Here is a 20040-nt window from a genome sequence, read left to right as displayed (position 1 = left end):
TGCTCTCTCTCTCTCTTCTCGGCGCACAATTAGCAGCAGCTCAATTCAACCGGCAACTAAAGAGATGCAATGATGATGCTTGAATTATCTACAGCAGAAGCTTCCAATGGTGAGGAATGGAACCCGACAATTACCGCACCGCAGCAACAATAAAGTTGTGCTTGACTTGTTTATAGGATAAGCTTTTTATTAATGGTGAGGAGTTCAATCCAACTATGCAAAAGTAATTCATGGGATATAAGCATTCAATGGTGACAAATATTTCACCAGTCGACCTCAGTCATTACTAAAGATGTTGTCAATATCTAGCCAAGATTCTAATGTTGGATTCTGGAGCTTAAGCCCACTTCACTTCACCATTTTAGCTCAGTTATTTTACCAAAACATTTGTCCTCGAGCTTGGAGAATTAGTTAGCAACCACACGTACACAACGGATTGAGACCTATGATCGCTTTACCAAAGGTCCAAATCAACCTTGGCACACAAGTTATGGCGTCTTCCTGATGAGGAAGAAAGCTGAGCTGGATCCAACCAAGCCCGAGACATCACATGTTGCTTGCCATTCCCACCTACTTCACAGTGAAGCAATAATCCCCTTTAGCGCAGCTGTCGGTATTGACTCTCTTAGTCATCGAGCAGAGCATATCAGCATTATGATTAGCAATCAACAACTCTCAAAAAGTGATATCTTTGGCATGCATTGCCCTTTGTTTGAGTCTTGGCTGAAAGCTACTGTGAGATCAGAGCAATCTGGTTACAGTGGAAAGGGTCATTTAGGTTCACTACCCACAAGATATAGCAAGTTATGTCATGTTTGATGAACATATTGCAATATTCTAAAACATGAGATTTCTCATTGTTGCATCTGATTTCTCATCATGGAAATCCACTACAGGATCAAACTGTTCCTCTTTGTCGTTCATCTCTACATCTATTGGAAGAGTTCATCAGAGGGTCAGTATCTGACCATTAATGTACTATGACACCCATTTTTTCTGACTGCAAAGGTGTGGACTTTATATGTTGGATCTTTTACTTTTTCTCATGTAATTACAGAGGCTAACAAATGTTTTGACTGGCTGAAGAGTGGAAACTTGTGTGCCAATTTAAACTTATCTATGATAAATACCACCACTAAGAGAGACACCAATTGTACAAACGATGCATCACCTGCACTATTGTTTACTCTGTTCTTGGAAAGCTCTCTTTTTCTAGCCATCAGACAGCCCATCTTGCATCACATTCTCCGGGCATCAGCTTTCGTAACTGTACCTTCCTCTGTTTTCAGAAGCATTTCTCTTGTTCCTTGCATCTTAAGAAACAAGAACTGCCAGGTATTTCGTATTTGAGAAAACATTAGAACTCTTCCCTACTAGTAGACACTGCCACCCCTTGCTCTATGCTTTCTATCGGTGTCTTCTTTCCAGGCCACTCCAGAATGGAATCAGATTCCGGTTTCAAGTCTTTGTTTTCGGTGATGAATCAGCAGCACAAGAAAAGGAAGACAGTCTGTTAAGTTATGAAAGGCCTTTGATCTTTTGCTTTGCGTGTTGTACTACAATTAACAAGCCAACAAGGCGACAGCTTTGGTTTTCTATTTGAGCATTACTGTGGCCTTGCGCGGCATGTAGAGCTCCATTTCTGTGTGCTGCCATGTCGCATCCACAGAGAGAAGGTAGCTTCGAGAAGACACGAGTCGACTCTGGATATGGGATAGTGACGTGCGCGAGTGCCGTCGTTCGGACTCAGGTAGTTGCGACTTGGGTTACGACGACGTCAAGGCGGGAGCCGAAACGCGTCCCTTTTGTCCGACTCGAGGAACGACCACACGACCGACGCCGACCCGCGTCGTTTCTCGTGTCTTGGAGGGCCGTTCTCTGTTGTCTCGCTCGTCGTTGAGTTCGTGTGATCGAAAACGCTAAGGCGAAGTTAATTGGAATAAAAATTAATTTTTTTTATTATTATTTGATGTAATTATTCATCGTATAATTATCTATTAATTTTATAAAATCTATATTACCAATCTAAAGTATTTAAATTTAAATTAATATTTATCATACTCTTATAAATCAATCTAAATATTTAAGTTGATTATCGTGAACAGCATCGGGCCCCTCAAGCGAGCTTCGCCCCACTGTGTCCTACGCCGCCGATGAGCTTGGAGCTCGGGTCATTGCCTTCCCTGAACATGTCCTCGACCATGACGATTGCACCGAAGGTGTTGTAGGACACAGTAACGTTTAGACCAAAGAGCTTCTCGTGGAAGTAAAAGTGCCAGTGGGTCATCCTTAGGCAGACAGTATTCATGGCTGGTTGGAGAAGTGGATGATGGATTGGGTGGAGAGCTCGCATCCGTTGAGAGTCGGTGGGCATAAATGGATGACGAGAATGATTAATTTGGATTAGATTGTTGAATATTTCAAATTCCTGATACAAAGTACATCTAATAGTCAAAAGAGTTTTACAAACGATCAACTGCACATAAACATTCAGTTATTAATCCAGTTTATCTTGATTTTTGTTATCAGTTATCAGTCAACAATATCTTTTTACAGGAAACGTTAATTAAAAATATATTTATACAATAATCTTCTAGCTTCATCCACCGTTAATATCCAAATCATGTTTGTAAACTATAAAAAAATTATTATAGATTTCACTAAGTTCCAAAAGTCTATTATAACGAACTTGGCTTTTGGTGTCAACTAGTTTCGTCAACTCAAGTTTGACACCTCGTTATTTCTACAACAATAAAAGGGAAGTATTATATATCTACTAGTGCATGCGGATGATATTATTATTACAGACAATAATCCCATTGAGATCAAATAATTCCTTAAGCAGTAGAATGATTCTCTATCAAAGATGAACCTTAAGTTACCTTGTATGAGTGGAAGTCACATTCACATCTTCTTGACTTTTCTTATCTAAAAAATATATATTTAAGATTTATAATTAAAGATGAACATGTAAAATGCTAAAAAAGTTACCATCCCACTCTTTGTTACTGAATCACTCAAATTATATACGAGCGACCTACTACGAATTTCACATAATAACGATAAGAGTATTTGGTTCATTACAGTATTTATTGTTTATTCATCTAGACATCTCATTTGTACTCAATAAATTATCATAATTTATACATTGATCCTCCACTACACATTAGTTTGTAATAAGACGAGTCATACTATATCTAAAATGAACTCTTAATCTACTACAGAGCTATTGTCATTATCACTATAGAATTTAATTAGGTTATCAATCTACTACAGAAACTTGGTATCACCTCCCAATCCATTCCTATAATATATTATGATAATGTTAATATCACCAACCTATACACCAATCTAATATTTCACTTATGCATAAAATATATTATCATCGACTTTTACATTGTGAGAGATCAAATAATCAAACATTATATTTTTCACGTACATACTTCTGATCAATTAACAAACAACCTCACGAAGTCTCTTACACATAAAATATTTTAATTATATCAATCCAATATTTATCAATCCAATATTAATACTCTTGATAAAAGTCCAGGAGGGTACGATAAATAAGACACGAATGACATAAATGCATTTCTTATATCATCAATGAATCTATTATTTGAGAATCAAGTAGTCGATATAATTATGTGATTTGAGTGCATAATTTAAATTAACTCATCAATACTCATAAAAAATCTCTATCTCTTTCGCACCATATTCCTTAATTATACACAAATTAACTCGGTAAACACACCAAATCAATCTACAGATGCTCGGTGTTGCCGAAGCAACATAAAATTCGGAACAAAAGCTGTAGAAGACAACCAAATTAAGCTAATCTAAATAAAATAAATTAAGAAATCATTTGGTTACAAATCTTAAAATATAGTAATAATAGCCCAAAAGTTTTGGTGCACAAAAAGTAGATTACTTGTTGGCCGCCCTTTGGCATGTGATTAAGCCAATCATGCATGAGAAAGATACCCACTCGATTTAAATTATGATTGAGGACTTCAGTTATTCTATATATTTAAGTTATGTTGTTAAAAATATCAAATTATTCTATTTTGTTGACATATACAAATATATACATACACATTAGTATTTTACATAGAATCACTAATCATTACCTTTTTATAAAAAAATATATATATTTTTTGGGGGATAGAATTTTGTCAGAAGTTTACTGATATTTCTATTTCATCATATATTAATTTTTTTTATAAATAATAAGTGATGGAGACAGAATTCCAACTCAATACACTAAAAATAATTATTGAACTGACATGAATATAACCATGATGAATCAAATACTTTCTTAATCATAGATCTATGAAAGTTTAAATTTTAATATATTCTTAATAACCTCCATCTCACATTAATCAATTAGGGCTAATTGAGTTGGTCCAAATCCAATGTATGACTGTTAGTTCATCTATAAGCTTAATCTCTACATGCTGCATGATGCATGGTGTCTTGCCGTGTATACTTAATACATGGAAGTAACATGCTTCATGTTCTCCATTTCCAGTATCCTTCCCGAGAAGCACTCGAACTCTGACTTGATGTGTTAAGAGCAGTGGTTTGACTTTTCCTTCTTCATCTCTTGATGTCATCGTTCCACCAAACTCTGTGCATAAAAGTCCACCCACCCCTCAAGCCACTGCACCCGCTTGTTCCCACAGCCTCTATGGCCCTTTCTTCATCCTATTCATCTCCATTCCTTCTCCTCCTCCTCTTTGCCACTGCTGCCATCGCAAGCAGCGATGACGGCGGGGAGAAGATGACTCACCTGCACTACTACTTGCACGCGAACTACGGCGGCCCCAACACGACCACCATCACCGTGGTCAGCCCTCCGGGCAACGACTCCGGCAGCAGCTTCGGGAGCATCGCGGTGGGCGACCACATGCTGAAGGAAGGGCTCGACCCGAGCTCGACGCTCATCGGCAAGGCGGAGGAGCTCGCGGTGCAGGCATCGCTGGGGAGCCCGGCGTACCTGTCGGCCTTCAACTTCGTGTTCACCGCGGGCGACTACAACGGGAGTAGCATCTCGATTCTTGGGAGGGCTGCTCCCAGCGACGCGGCGATCGAGCGGGGCGTGGTCGGAGGCTCCGGCATGTTTCGGATGGCACGGGGCTACACCATTAGCAGGGTCGTCAAGAGCACTGGACCTGATGATTTCTTGTTCGTGGTGGAGTTCGATGCGTATGTCTTCCACTACTGAGCTGCACTGCTCTGCGCTGCGTTTGTGCGGCTGCCATGACAATAAAACTTGCTTGTGCTTTGCTCTAATTATGAGATGCTCTGCGATCGACATTGATTAGATAGATTACAGAGGTGGCTGTAGAAGCTCGAGATCTGATGTGGAAGACCAGCTTTTGTCATCTCGATTGAATTTGGTGTGTAGAATCAGAGGATTCAGACAAAGAAGCCGGCAAGAGAATGACGTTTTACCCGATGGCCAATGAAGACGACAGAGTAAACTACGTTGTGTTCACGGCAACACATTTCTGCCATGTGGACAATTGCAACTTATCCTTCTAGATTTGGTCCAAATCAAGATTGAGTAAGTTGACTCAAAGCTAGCTTGTCGGTTGTTGTAAGAATAAAAGTCAACATCAGGCTTGAATAGACCCGAAGGTTTCATATGGTATGATAGGGAGAAAGGAAGTCATACAATATCATCTCCGAAGAGCAAAGGCTTCTTTCCAGAAACAGAGGACAAGAAAGCCACAAGTCAGTGATGAATGATATAAGCATCGAACTCCATGAGGAAGTATCCACCTCCCCAGCTGATGACCTTGCTGACCGTGTACCCTCGCGCCATCCGGAACCTGCCCGACCCTCCGACGATGGTCCGCTCGATCGCCGGAGCGCTGGGGACGGCCCTGCCCAGGATCGCCACCGTGCTCCCGTTGTACTCCCCCTCCGTGAACACGAAGTTTATGGCCGTCAGCAGCGCCGTGCCATCCAGGGAGGCCTGGGCGGAGAGCCCCTGTGCCCTCCCGATCAGCTTGGAGCTCCGCTCTGGACCTTCCCTGAGCATGTCGTCGATCACGATGAGCGCCCCGAAGGTGTCGATGGAGGAGTTCTTGCCCGGTGGGACTGCGACGACGAGTCCGGTCGCGTTCGGGCCGGAGTACATCTCGTGGAAGTAGAAGTGCAGGTGCGTCATCTTCTCGTTAGGTGCAGCGTGTTCGTGGCCGGTTGCAGTGGCAATCGTGGCACAGAGGGAGAGGGAAAGAAGAAGAAGAAGAAGAAGGGGCAGCATGAAGGAAGAGGAGTAGGCCATGGAGAAGCTTGTGTTGCAGGCAGTCAAGCAGTGGTTGGAGGACAAGGTGGCGAGGCTGTGGATTTATAAGCAGCTTAAAGAGAGAAGTTGAAGCAAAATTACAAATCCATCCCTCTAAAATTACAAATCTACCATTGAGGTTAATTTTCAAATAAAAATAAAAAATTAAAATGGATCGAAATAAATCGAACTGTTGATCCCAAATTCGAAATAAATTTAAAAAATAGAAGAAAAAAATAGATCGAAATAAATTGGTTTGAAGTTGATTCCAAATTCCATAGTTCAATCGAAATTGTTGATTCCCAAAGTAAATCAAACCTATCCATACATCTCTATAATCGTCAATAAATTAGATCCAAATTCGAAAAAAATTAAAAATTAAAAAAGATCGAAATAAATTGATTCCAAATTCGATAGTTCAATCAAAATCGTTGATTCCGAAAGTAGATCAAACCTATCCATACATCTCTATAATTGTCAATAAATTGGATCCAAATTCGAAAAAAATTAAAAATTAAAAATTAAAATTAAAATAGATCGAAATAAATTGGTTTGAAATTGATTCCAAATTCGATAGTTCAATCGAAATCGTTGATTCCGAAAGTCGATCAAACCTATCCATACATCTCTTTAATCATCAAAAAATAAAATAAATTCTAAAAAAATAATGAATTTTAAGGATCCATACATCCATATAAAAAAAACAAATAAATATATAATTAAATCATCAATTACAATGCGTGTATAGAGAGAGAGAGAGAGAGAGAGAGAGAGAGGACATCGACATTTTTTTTATTCCTTAATTATTATTCAATAGATAGGTCAAAAAGTCGAGATCATATAATAAATACAGGCAATTGCAACACTCTAATTGACGTTTTGATGACATTTCCTTGATGTCACCCAAGAGCAAGAGAGCAAAGACTAGTCCATGTATGGCTCAAGGAGAGACAGACCTCTTGCTTGTCGTGGAGCCCAATTATTACGTGTTTGTGTGTTTGCTTCGCGGTTTGTGTTTTCGGAAGGGAAGAGAAAGTTTTGATACTAAGAAAAAAATTGAAAAACACTAACCAAAAAATGATAGAAGATTGATGTGGTTCAGTAGTTTTTCTATGTGAGAAAACTAAAATTTTTATTATATAAAAATAAATTTAATCGATATCTCTCTTGAATCAATCAAAACTCAAGTTTTAAACCATGGAACCTCTTAATCTCTTTTTCATGTAATCCTTAATAATAATAATCATAATCATTAAAATATTTTAAATCTAATTAGTTCTGAAATACTTATATATCTTAATTGTTTCTTCTTTATATTATTAAAATTGATAAGCATAGTAGGATTTTTGGAGTATAGGTGAATAAAAAATCTTAGCACGAGAAGAAATCAATGTGAAAGAAAAAAATCATGATAATCAAGATTTAGTTCTTTTATAAATATCTTATATATTATAATTTTGGTAAGAGAAGAGCAAAATGTAAGGAATACTTGAGGTACTCTACAATTTCCCTATAGACCCTATAAAGAGAGTAAGAGAAAATAAATAAATTCTTTGGTGTTTATTTGATATAGTATATAGGAGGATAACTTAAAGGTCTAGTAATTGATTTTACATGGTGAAAAACTTGATTTTCTTTAACAAAGGGGTAAAGATTAGAAGGAGTATAAAGTGGAATTATTGTTTTGGTTTTCGAGTTTTACTCTTCCTCCTTAACAAAGTGGTATCAAAATCTAAAATATGTGATGATAAGAAATTCAACAACAGGATGAGTGATAAAGATTAGAAGGAGTATAAAGTAAAAATATTTCTTGTAAGAGACACAAAAATAGATAAAATATCCACCGATAATAGATTATTGAGATTAACAAATATTTTTAAGTTTTTGGAGCTAGTGTCATGGGAGGACAATAATTCCTAATACGAGAAGTAGTCCTAGTGAAGGAAGAAAACACTCCGAATTAGAGTTTAATTCTTTTATTAATATGTTATTTCTGTATATCTATAGGTTTTGATGAGCAAAGAAAGATATAGAAATACTTTAGATGTTCTTCTATGATATCTAGAGAGTGTGTTTTTCAAGATAAGAAAGAAAAATATATAAATTATTTGAGGTCTATACCAGAGAATATACAAAAAAAAAATGTATTAATCTTTAATCTTACATGATAAAACTTTTATTTTTTATTCAAATATAAATAAAAAATTATTGAACCACATTAAATCTTATGTTGACTTTGAAATATTATTTATTTATTAATCTTCGAGGTCTTATAGTTACTCTTTAATTTTTTCCTCTTCCTCCCAACGCATATTAATTATGTTAATTGAATGAACATGAATGCCAACCCTTATAGATTACCGACTTTGTTCTGCGCATGAATGCCAACCTATATAGAAGGCCGACTTTATTGTGCACTACATACGGAGAGAGAGAGAGAGAGCTTAGTCAAATGGTTAGAGATGAAGTTGACGTGATGCTCGAAGAACACGTCATAAAGAAACCCCTAGTCTTCACGTCGATATATAGTGCAAGATTCATGTTGACATATATTAGGATGATATGATGTGGATTTGAGTAGGTGAGGTTTGAACAAAGATAAAGGATATAAAGACTTAAAAGGTTTTTAGTTTCTTCATTTGATATTTTTTATTTGCCATAGTTATTTTTTATACTATCTATAGAATTAAAACTCTTTTGTGCCGATCGAGAAGAATGATATTTATAATGAAGCTTGAATTCTTCATGAAACCAATAGTATTGCCAATCTTTATTATTGCGTGCTGTAACGAAGCAAGTCATACATCACCAAACTGGGAATCAAACCCAAATGCAAGAAAGCAAACAGCAGGCAAACGGCACGCAGCTCAGTAATGGACGATGTAAGCATCGAGCTCCAACACGAAGTAGCTGGTGGCCCAGATGTAAACGTTGCCGACCGTGTACCCCCGCGCCATCCGGAACTTGCCCGTCCCTCCGACGATGCTCCGCTCGGTGCCCGAGACGTCGGGGACGAACCGGCCCAGGATCGCCAGCGAGCTCCCGTTGTACTCCCCCGCCGTGAACACGAAGTTGACGACCATCAACAGATACGTGCCCTCCAGGGAGGCCTGCGCCGTCAGCCCCTGCGCCCGCCCGATGAGCTTCGAGCTCGCCTCGGGGCCGTCCTTCAGCATGTCGTCCAGCACGATGACCGCCCCGAAGGTGTTGAAGGTGGCGTTCGTGTCGGGAGGGACTGCGACGAGGACTGCGGTCGCGTTCGGGCTGGCGAATCTCCCGTGGAAGAAGAAGTGCAGGTGGGTCAACTTCTCTCTGGGTGCAGTGTTTTCATGGCCGGTCACGGTGGCAACAGCGGCAGAGAGGGCGAAGGGAAGGAGGAGGAGAGGAAGAAGCACCAAGGGTGAGTAGGAGTAAGCCATGGAGAAGCTTTGCCTTGCAAGCAGCCAAGAAGTGGATGGAGGATGTATAAGAATGTTAAAGATGTATACAATGGTATACAGTGGGTCAATATACAATGGGCCAATATAATGACCAGACGAGATGACACATGATGAACTGATACGACTAACCATAGCGGTACATCATGGATCATCTATGACTAATTCTAGCATTCTCATTAGTACACAAATAGTGTAACGAGCGAGCGTAATAGCTCGATGCTCAATTCTTACATCTCCGTTATTATTATCGTAGATGTCACGACCTGAGTCTGATGAGTCAACAGGTCAATCAACTTTCGATGTGGGACTAATCAAGGGTGTTACAATAACCCAACCCAGATCAAACCCTAGCATAGTGAATGTGAGGCGTAATCCAATGGTGGCTCCACGCCATGATGAGTCATCTGACTCTGTCTATAAATAGCCCCTTCCTACTCGAGCTCTCTCACCCTACCCAAATGTTAGTTCGATTATGATATCAAATGTCACGATCCGAGTCTGATGAGTCAACTAACCAATCAACTTTTGATGTGGGACTAATCGGATGTGTTACAATAGATGACTATAATATTCTCGAAATATCTACCATATAAACAATCTAAATTACTATGGATGTAATTTGAGGGGTATCGTTGAAAATACTATGGATGTAATTTTATAAAAATTTAATATTCGATTTTGTGTATTTATCTTTCGGGCTAATAAAAAAAAGCATAAAGTTGAATTTAAATCGGTCTCAAACTTAGATAGTCAAAATCTGAATGAGTCACTCAGTCAAAACCATGGACAAAAATTGGAAGTATGTGCCAAAAACAAAAGGGATAATCTAATTGCCATCTTAAGTCGATTTCCTTACGTCACCGTCACCCAAGAGCACAGAATAGTAGACTATGGCTAGTGATGTATCAAGAGATACACATTGCTTTCACAACTAGCAAAACTGACCGTAGAACCATTAACGAGTTGAGCTGAGATGAACTGTACAGTGTTTGTGTACTTTCCACAATAATAATAATTATTAAAAAAAATAAAAAAAAAATATATATTTAAAAAAATTACTCTCATGTAAAATCGGATTATTCATTATATAAGAAAAAACAAATACGAGGAATATCTCACTTGAAAAGTTAACTCAAATTTAAGCTTTGAATGTCTTCCTATATATCTCTTTCACTGAAACCTTGAGGTCCATCATATAGTCATAGCAATAATCTTAGTTCACTAAGAACTCATTTTTCTCTCTCTCTCTCTCTCTCTCTCACTGAGATCTCGAAATACCCAATATATTTATAACAATAATCTTAATTGACTAAGAATTTATTTTCTCATATGAATCTTTAATCCTCATCATAATTATCCAAATAATTTGAACTAATTAAAACTCCTAAAATACTTAGGAATCCTAATGATTTTTCCTATCAAGATCAATACTAATTGAATGAGCATAATTGCCGAGGTTGAGATTTGATACAAAGGCGGATCTGACTTTAGTCCGTAATACTGCCCGTCTTAGGTTTTTATCTTTGGAATCATAGTTCACCTCAAACTTTAACTATCACTAATAATAACAACAAATTTACAATAAGTCATTTCCAGAATTATCAAAGGATCATAATAACATAAAAAATAAATGATTTAATTTTAACATATCATCGTCATCAAAGATGGATTTCATGAAAAAAAAAATTTAGATCTTAAAAAGAGTATCACAATAAAACACTTTAGAGATGATAAACTATAGATCGGTACAATTAAGATTATAGAGCTTATTGTAAAGATTCTTCAAATATAATTTAAACGAAAATCGAAGTTTAATCGTACAATCATATAGCAAAAGCCCCCTATACTTTTTTTTTTCTTTTCATTTCATTTTTTTTTGATAAATCAGATTAAAACTCATTTCTCTCTCTCTCTCTCTCTCTCTCTCTCTCACAGATGTCCAAATACCTAATATATTTACAGCAATAATCTTAATTGACTAAGAATTTATTTTCCTATATGAATCCTTAATCCTAATCATAATCATCCAAATAATTAGAACTAATTGAAACTCCTAAAACACTTAGGAATCAAGATATATACTAATTGAATGAACATAATTGCCAAGCTTGAGATATGATACAAAGGCGGATCTGACTTTAGTCTGCACTACTGCCCGCCTTGGGTTTCTATCTTCTGGATTGCATGGACAGGGTTTGGAGAATCAAAGGATTAAAGATGATGTTGACCTGATTCTTGAAGAACATCTCATAAAGAAACGCCTAGTCTTCACGTCGACATATACTCTTTACCTTCATGTTGACTTATATATTAGGATAATAAGATCTGTATTTGAGTAGGTGAAGTTTGAACAAAGATAAAGTATATTAAGACTTGGGATTAGTTGAATAGTTTTCGAGTATACCTTAGTGGTCTTAGCTTATTCATTTAATATTTTTATTTGCCATAGTTATTTTCATGTTATTTATAGAATTAAAACCGTTTGTGTCGATCGAGGAAAATAATTTCATAATATCTTGAGTGGGAGTCACTAAGCAGCATGGAATGATATCAATATCCTGTGATGAAAGGTAAAAAAATACCTTAGAATTTTTTTTATATGCAACTTTTGTTTTCGTTTTCCAACAAAATTAGGTAACAATATTTTGAAAAAGTATGATTTTACATTATATTCTAAATTGTGATACTTATTTAAATGAAAAGGAATCTTCATATTAATCCCAAAGTCAGCTTTTCTTTTTTACCAAACTAACTTTTATTGGCCTTAGCAGAAATTCCATGCAAAAAGTCACATGAAATATTCTTTCTTTTGTTAAAGGCTACCAAAGTCATTGATTTGCTAAAGTTAAGTAACCCGATAATTTTGATGAAAGAGACCATTTCCAAAGACTAGAATGAACTCAAGTTCTTATTCTCTCGATGAGTAAAAGAGATATATCATGATTCTATCAGTATTTTGTAGTAAACGAGATATCTAGGTGGTGTGTCGGGTGAATTATCGTAAGGTCTTGAACTCGAATCTTGCCTTCACCACTTATTACGATCAAAGACTTTTCGTATCTTGTTATAATTGGATGCTACAACATAACAAGTCATACATCAACATACCATGGAATAAATCCAAAGCCAACATCCGATATGCCCAGTCACACATCACGAGACTTTATTTCCAATAGCAAGAAAGTAAGCAAGCAAGCAAAAGCTACGTTCATGCGACGGAAGCGATGCACGCAGCTCAGTAATGGATGATATAAGCATCGAGCTCCAAGATGAAGTAGCCCCCGCTGAAGCTGTAGGTGTTGCCCACCGTGTACCCCCGCGCCATCCGGAACTTGCCCGACCCTCCGACGATGGCCCGCTCGGTCGGCGATACGGTGGGGACAATCCGGCCCAGGATCGCCACCGTGCTCCCGTTGTACTCCCCCTCCGTGAACACGAAGTTGACGGCCGTCAGTATCTGCGTGCCCTCCAGGGAGGCCTGCGCCGCCAACCCCTGCGCCCTCCCGATGAGCTTGGAGCTCTCCTCGGGGCCCTCCCTCAGCACGTCGTCGATGACGATGAGCGCCCCGAAGGTGTCGAAGGTGGCGTTCGTGCCGGGAGGGACCGCGACGAGGACCGCGGTCGCCTCCGGGCTGGTGTATTTCTCGTGGAAGTAGAAGTGGAGGTGCGTCATCTTCTCTGGGGGTGGAGTGTATTCATGGCTCTCTGCGGTGGCAACAAAGGCAGAGAGGGAGAAGGGAAGAAGAAGGAGAAGAACAAGCACGCAGGGAGAGGAGGAGTAGGCCATGGAGAAGCTTGTGGTGCACTTAGCCAAGAAGCGGATGGAGGAATGGGGTGGAGACGAGGCTGTGGCTTTATAGCGGAGTTTAAGAGGGATTTATTACGTTTCCTTAATTATCCACAACTTTAGAAAACCAAAAAGGGTGGGAATCACATTTTTTTGATTAGAAAAATTACAAATATATCCCTCCACAATTAATATGATTAAAAGTGTCCTCATTTTCGAAATTCCCTACTAATTTTTTTTAATCTAATACATAATAAATTTATCCAATTATAATATTTTTACACGATGATAATCGGATAATAATGTAGCGTAAAATTATTACACTATTATGGAAAAAAACTATGTTTACAATATTTTTAACACTAAGTTGCAGTGTTTTCAAGAATATCAGAAAAATACTATAACATATGTTATGGTTTTTTTTCCTAGTATTATTAAAAATATTATAGCCCATTGTGAAAATATTATAAGAAAAGAAAGGAAAAAGGATAGCTGGGTGGAGGTTATTGTAGGCATTAGGTAAAGAAGGAGAAGCTGTTAGGAGATTCTGAAAATAAAAAAGGAATTCAATAGTATCTCTCAGAAAACAGTGTTACATATAAAATTTAACTATTGCAAATGGATGCTTGTTTACGCCAACAACCGAACGTACATATGGTGGACAAGTCAAGAAAAGATTGACAGGTAAGAAAAGTACACTTAAATTGACATTAGCAATTAGCAAGATATAACACCTTTTAAGATGTTGATTGATCAGACGGTGAGATTCATGTGGAAGACCAATTAGATTGGGGGAGGATGCTGCTGACAAGTCCAAATGGACGGTAAAGACTCTTCGACATCAACAAGGTACTTATTTTCCTCGATTTGTCTACAGTAAATAGCTCGCTCATTCCAATCCATGCAAGTAGTCAAAACAATGATGCATTAGGAAGCGTGTACAGTGCATTCAACGATACAATATGCTGCCGTCTTCAAAATCAATGGTAAATGATCTGTTGATTTGCGTTCTTACCGGAACGCATGGAGGAGGATGAGACCAGACTGTGTGCGACGGAGACCTTTCGATGGTGATAACTGAGTTGTAGGTGGACGCTGCTGCGTGATGTCTTGAGTTGTATTCTCACTCAGTTGTCGTCGTATGCGGCGTTCCTCCATATTTCCATTAGAAGTATTGCTCGCGGGTGACCTTTTGCACTCGAAGGAAAATAAAGAACAGCCGCTCGTGACTTTTTGCACCAATCTTCTGTTGGTGCATAAAAGAACACCTCGTTATGACAAAGACCGAAACAAATTAGATTCAGAAGCGTCGGATAGATGGTCTATACAGTAGGATGGTGGACGATCGGGAACTCATCGAATCCTACGGTTACTGTTAAACGCCTTCCATTTCAATCCCAGCGAAGCGCCGACTCATTTCTCAACGTGATTCGAAACTCAACTCTCCGCTGTCGGCGATCGCTGATCGGCAACGCCTCCCCTCCGGCGGTACCTCTCTCGCTCTCTTCCCTCTCTCTGCCTCAAGCAGCCCTCGCCCCTCTTGGCTGCCTTCCCGGCCACCGCCGCTACCCGCTCTCCGCCTCGGGCAGCCCGCGTCCCCGCCCATCTCCCTTCCCCAGCCGCCTCTTTGTGATAACGATTTTTATTTCTCGATCAGTTTGTCAATATATTTTGATCATATTTGACTTTCTTATCTAATATATATATATATATATATATATATATATATATATATATATATTATGATACCATTTTAATATTTTATACCTTTGATTTCTAGAAGTCAGAGTCAAGACAAAGTGGCAGAGACTGCCGGTTCAAAGTAAACGTATTGACCGCGAAAGAAAGCTTCAAGCAGCGTAGTGTTCACGGCAACATCTTCTTATTTTGCCGGTTGTGTTGATGTTGAAGACAGGTAAAAGGAAATGTAGTTGTGGAGTTACTATGTTACTGCTGGAAAGTACCGGCTGCTGAAGAAAACATGTTTTGGAAACAAGATTGCAGACTCTAAATCGTTTGAAGCAAACCCGAAGGTTTTCTTATTGATTGCTCTATATATCCAAGGAGGGAAAACATGCATCAGCCTCGGAACACATCCAAATAGCCAAAAGCGCTTATTTCCGCAAACATTAACGTGAAACAATTCAGTAATGAGTGACATAGGCATCGAACTCCATGAGGAAGTAGCCGTCCTTCGAACTGATGACTCGAGCCTCGGTGTACCCCCTGGCCATCCGGAACTTGCCCGACCCTCCGACGATGCTGCGCTCGACCGGCGGCTCACTCAGCTTGGCCCTGCCCAGGATCGCCAGCGTGCTCCCGTTGAACTCCCCCTCCGTGAACACGAAGTTGAAAGCCGTGAGCAGCGCCGAGCCCTCCTGGGAGGCCTGCGCCACCAGCCCCTGCGCCCTCCCGATGAGCTTCGAGCTCGGCTCCGGGCCTTCCCTCAGCATGTCGTCGATGACGATGAGCGCGCCGAAGGTGGTGAACGAGGAGTTGGTGCCCGGCGGGACTGCGACGACCATCGTGGTCACGTTTGCGCCGGCGTATATCTCGTGAAAGTAGAAATGCAGGTGGGTCATCTTCTCTTCCGGTGCAGTGTATTCATCGCTGGTTGCCGTGGCTATGATGCCAAGGAAGACGAGGGGGAGAAGAAGAAACAAGGAAAAGGAGTTGGCCATGGCGAGGGTTATGGCAGGCAATCAACAAGTGGATGGAGAATCGAGTTGATAGGGAGTGGCTTTATAAACATGTTCGAGAGGTGGCAAACAAGATGACGCAACTACGCAGCCTCCTTTGAATACGAGTTTGACTGGGAAAGCCGCCCCCTAACCGACGGGGCAAATATGTGATTATGGAACCATCGTATGGATAGATATGTAAACCCACATCTTGGATTAGGATCCCATTTCAAATGGATCCTTATACACGCCAACTACCAACCAAAAAAAAAGACACCGGGAGTTGGTGGACAAAGAAAACAAATGTTGACTGGTCAACAAAATTGTTCTTAATTCTGACATCAGCAATATAAACTACATTTCAAGATGTTGATTGATCAACGAATGTGTATATATAAATATAATTAGAACATGACAAGGTAACAAACAATGAAATAGATATGAAGTTTGGTGGTGATGATCATTTTTCCACATTAACACATTTTCTATTCCTCGATTTTTCTTCGCTAGATAGATCGATCAGTCAACTCCATGTGATGAAAACACGTATTCCTCAAGAACATATCATGTTAATCAACATCTTCCGCTTTCGTGATGTCTCCCATTTGCATGGAATAGTATTCGGCCGCCCTGCTTCGAAGACCGACGCGTAATACATGCATTGCTTAGATCATCGATCTAAATGTTGAACGTCAATTGATGTCCCATACGCCACCCTTATATTATTATTGCTTCATGTGTTCTGTAGCCTTCCGAAAGAAGTGTTACAGTAAGTAATTTTTTAAGCCGTGGCCTCGGGGGCCGATGCGGCTCGGTTCGGGTCCGAATGCGGGGATCTGGCGCGGCGTTCCTTGGGGCCACCGGGGGTGGCCGCTCGGGTTGACCAGGGCGTCGCGTCAGGGGGAGAGCTCCGCTGCACCGTCGGGGAAGAGGCAATCTCGCCTTCGTTCCTACACACAAGTCGGGTCGGAGGCTCGGCCCGACCTCTCCGACGATCAAGTCAGAGGAAGATGTGGAGGGGGTTTTTGGAGGAAAGAAGTGTAATCAAGTGTGTTCCAAAGTGTCCCCCCCATGTTCGTTTAGAACTCTGGAGTATTTATAGATGAGTTTAGATGTTACCTGACATGCCCGCTTGTAGGGGCAGGATAATACCTCACGTGGCGTCTGACATTGCCACTGGGGTTGCGTGGAGAACCGTGCTGCCGTAGGGTATGGGCGAGCCTCGGTCGATGTGCTCATGTGCCTCGGCCGAGCGCACAGGGTCAAAGCTGAGGTGGTTGGCTGAGGGCTGGTGACGTCGGCGCACGTCGAGTCAGCGTCAATGCTTGCCTCCTCGGGCAGTGCGTCCGCCTGGCGTGCTGACGTGGCGTGGTTCACCCGCCTGCATCGTGCTCCTCGGCCCTCGGCTTTACGCCACCCGAGACCACACCTACGCGGCCAGCCCGCCTGCGTTGTGCTCCTCGGCCCTCGTTGGCTCCATAATCCCCAAGTCAACTCTGCTCTGCCGGCCACCTGCGTCGCACCCCTCGGATCCGCTTGGCCAGCCCACCAGAAGACAGAAGCCATGCATCAGACTCCCCTTGCGTGACAACCGACGCATAGCTCCTTTTAGGGGGGGGGGGGAATATGATATGGTCAAAAATGGCAACGCACCACGTCAGCACGGCAGGCGGACGCACTGCCTGAGGAGGCAAGCATTGACGCCTACTCGACGTGCGCCGACGTCACCGGCCCTCAGCCAACCACCTCAGCTTTGACCCCGTGCGCTCGACCGAGGCTCGCCCATACCCTGCGACAGCTCGGTTTTCCACGCAACCCCAGCGGCAATGTCAGACGCCACGTGAGGTATTGTCTTGCCCCTGCAAGCGGGCACGTCAGGTAACATCCAAACTCATCTATAAATACCCCAGAGTTCTAAACGAACATAGGGGGGGACACTTTGGAACACACTTGACTACACTTCTTCCTCCAAAAACCCCCTTCATATCTTCCTCTGACTTGATCGTCGGAGGGGTCAAGCCGGAGACATTACACTTCTTCCTCCAAAAACTCCCTCCACATCTTCCTCTGACTTGATCGTCGGAGGGGTCGGGCCGAGCCTCCGACCCGACCTGTGTGCAGGAACGAAGGCGAGGTTGGCTCTTCCCCGACGGTGCAGCGGAGCTCTCCCCCTAACGGGACGCCCTGATCAACCCGAGCGGCGACCCCCGGTGGCCCTAAGGAACGCCGCGCCAGAACCTCGCATTCGGATCCGAACCGAGCCGCGTCGGCCCCCGAGGCCACGACTTAAAAAGTTACTTACCGTAACAAGAAGAGTCTTAGTCTTCTCTTCTACTTGAAGCCACACGATCTTGGGGTAGGTGGCTAAGGAAGCACACCAGCTCTGGTTTTCCAAGTCAAAGGATCAAGGAGACGTAGTTACTTCCTCTTCCTTGGCACACCTCTCTTGGAACTCGCTTATAAGTCCACCACCTCCGGACTCGATCCTCCATCCACCTCTCGGTTGCCTTCCACGAGCTTCGATGGCCATGGCGTTCTCCTCTCTATCCGCTCTTCTTCTTCTTTTTCCTCTGTTTCTTTTTGCCTCTTTTGGCGCTGCAGATGAGGAGAAGATGACTCACCTGCACTTCTACCTGCACGAGATAAACTCGGGCGCAAACGCGACCGGGATGACGGTTGCAGTCCCCCCGGGCAAGGAGTTTTACTACGAGACCTTCGGCGCAATCAGCGTCATCGATGACATCCTGAGGGAAGGCCCCGAGCGGGACTCGAAGCTCATCGGGCGGGCGCAGGGGCTACTCGCGCAGGCCTCCCTGGAGAAACCGGCGCTGCTTTCGGCCGTCAACTTCGTGTTCACCGCGGGGAAGTACAACGGCAGCACCTTCTCCATCCTGGGCCGGGCGGTGCTCACCGAGCTGTTCGAGCGGGCCATCGTCGGCGGCGCGGGGATGTTCCGGATGGCGCGAGGGTACACCTTGGCCAAGGTCATCAGCGCCGAGGAGGGGTACCTGATCATGGAGTTGGACGCTTACGTCGTTCACCACTGAGCTACATTTATGCGTCTTCGTCGATGAATCCTTCTTGTAGTTCTCTTTCCTTTTATTTGTGCAAATAAGCCTTCGCTCATTGGCGACGGTGTGACTTCTCACACCAGACAATAATAATAGCTTTGGGTTTTGCTGCAAAGTCAAGCAACTGTTCTATCTTCGAAGTGCAAGACGTCATTTAAGTCGGCATCTCACAGACATTAGTGTGGTGCTTTTTGATGGACTGACAGGAACTCAATCATTTCACGTGATATAGGAATGAAATGTCTCAACTCAACCAAGTCAAATAATTTGTCGCATGTTGTAACAAATAATTACTCCGCTGCTTCCACGAGAGAGACGTGACGCTTCTGTGTCGACGCCGCAGATGGAGGCGGCGGCGGCCCGGCGTCTGGCGGCACCGCAGACTTGTGGTCGTGTCGGAGGCGTTGGGTTCCGCCGACCCGCCCATGGCTCCATGGATCCAACCAGCTGTCAAGTAAAGCCTACAACGGTCAAATTTATTGGGCCATAGCCCATGGGCTTAAGGATCCATTCGGCATAACAAATTCATTATGCTTACTTAATAAGCAATTTACCGTATATATATGTATAAAATTAAGTTATATATATATATATATATATGTTAATGTAAAGCTTTTTTCATATTAAATTAATAAATTTCGAATAAATAAAAAATAAATCAAGTTGAATAAATAGAGATAAACTTAATCGCATATTGCGAACCTTCAAATGGTTTGTTAGGAGAAGCCAATAAAAGAAAGCCGGCATAGGATCCCAAACTTAAGTA

The 20040-nt window shown here is 41.6% G+C and overlaps 6 protein-coding genes across 6 annotated transcripts; 2 read left to right on the top strand and 4 right to left on the bottom strand.

Annotated features, from left to right (window-relative positions):
• The first annotated feature begins 4657 nt into the window (after positions 1-4657).
• Positions 4658-5295, top strand: LOC103997622 (dirigent protein 22-like). The gene has a single exon (XM_009418903.3). It carries the CDS (start codon positions 4691-4693, stop codon positions 5225-5227), a length of 537 nt encoding a protein of 178 aa, XP_009417178.2. The 5' UTR covers positions 4658-4690; the 3' UTR covers positions 5228-5295.
• Positions 5296-5574: 279 nt separating this feature from the next.
• LOC135622929 (pterocarpan synthase 1-like) lies at positions 5575-6382 on the bottom strand. The gene has a single exon (XM_065125277.1). It carries the CDS (start codon positions 6293-6295, stop codon positions 5741-5743), a length of 555 nt encoding a protein of 184 aa, XP_064981349.1. The 5' UTR covers positions 6296-6382; the 3' UTR covers positions 5575-5740.
• A 2652-nt stretch (positions 6383-9034) lies between these two features.
• On the bottom strand, positions 9035-9753 carry LOC135621945 (dirigent protein 11-like). Its single transcript, XM_065123577.1, has one exon. It carries the CDS (start codon positions 9712-9714, stop codon positions 9163-9165), a length of 552 nt encoding a protein of 183 aa, XP_064979649.1. The 5' UTR covers positions 9715-9753; the 3' UTR covers positions 9035-9162.
• Positions 9754-12970: 3217 nt separating this feature from the next.
• LOC135624019 (dirigent protein 11-like) lies at positions 12971-13522 on the bottom strand. The gene has a single exon (XM_065127490.1). It carries the CDS (start codon positions 13520-13522, stop codon positions 12971-12973), a length of 552 nt encoding a protein of 183 aa, XP_064983562.1.
• Positions 13523-15537: 2015 nt separating this feature from the next.
• Positions 15538-16246, bottom strand: LOC135622928 (dirigent protein 11-like). Its single transcript, XM_065125276.1, has one exon. The coding sequence runs from the start codon at positions 16201-16203 to the stop codon at positions 15667-15669; it is 537 nt and encodes a 178-aa protein (XP_064981348.1). The 5' UTR covers positions 16204-16246; the 3' UTR covers positions 15538-15666.
• Positions 16247-18670: 2424 nt separating this feature from the next.
• Positions 18671-19389, top strand: LOC135623263 (pterocarpan synthase 1-like). Its single transcript, XM_065126034.1, has one exon. The coding sequence runs from the start codon at positions 18726-18728 to the stop codon at positions 19248-19250; it is 525 nt and encodes a 174-aa protein (XP_064982106.1). The 5' UTR covers positions 18671-18725; the 3' UTR covers positions 19251-19389.
• Positions 19390-20040: the final 651 nt, after the last annotated feature.

The sequence above is a fragment of the Musa acuminata genome, chromosome BXJ2-9 (assembly GCF_036884655.1).
Source record: "Musa acuminata AAA Group cultivar baxijiao chromosome BXJ2-9, Cavendish_Baxijiao_AAA, whole genome shotgun sequence".
Lineage (NCBI taxonomy): Eukaryota > Viridiplantae > Streptophyta > Magnoliopsida > Zingiberales > Musaceae > Musa > Musa acuminata.
The sequence above is the reverse complement of the archived record's forward strand: the minus strand, read 5'-3'. Positions and strand labels throughout refer to the sequence as shown.

Coding starts and splice junctions, on each gene's coding strand:
- LOC103997622 (XM_009418903.3), top strand. CDS start 4,691: ATGGCCCTTTCTTCATCCTATTCATCTCCATTCCTTCTCCTCCTCCTC.
- LOC135622929 (XM_065125277.1), bottom strand. CDS start 6,295: ATGGCCTACTCCTCTTCCTTCATGCTGCCCCTTCTTCTTCTTCTTCTT.
- LOC135621945 (XM_065123577.1), bottom strand. CDS start 9,714: ATGGCTTACTCCTACTCACCCTTGGTGCTTCTTCCTCTCCTCCTCCTT.
- LOC135624019 (XM_065127490.1), bottom strand. CDS start 13,522: ATGGCCTACTCCTCCTCTCCCTGCGTGCTTGTTCTTCTCCTTCTTCTT.
- LOC135622928 (XM_065125276.1), bottom strand. CDS start 16,203: ATGGCCAACTCCTTTTCCTTGTTTCTTCTTCTCCCCCTCGTCTTCCTT.
- LOC135623263 (XM_065126034.1), top strand. CDS start 18,726: ATGGCCATGGCGTTCTCCTCTCTATCCGCTCTTCTTCTTCTTTTTCCT.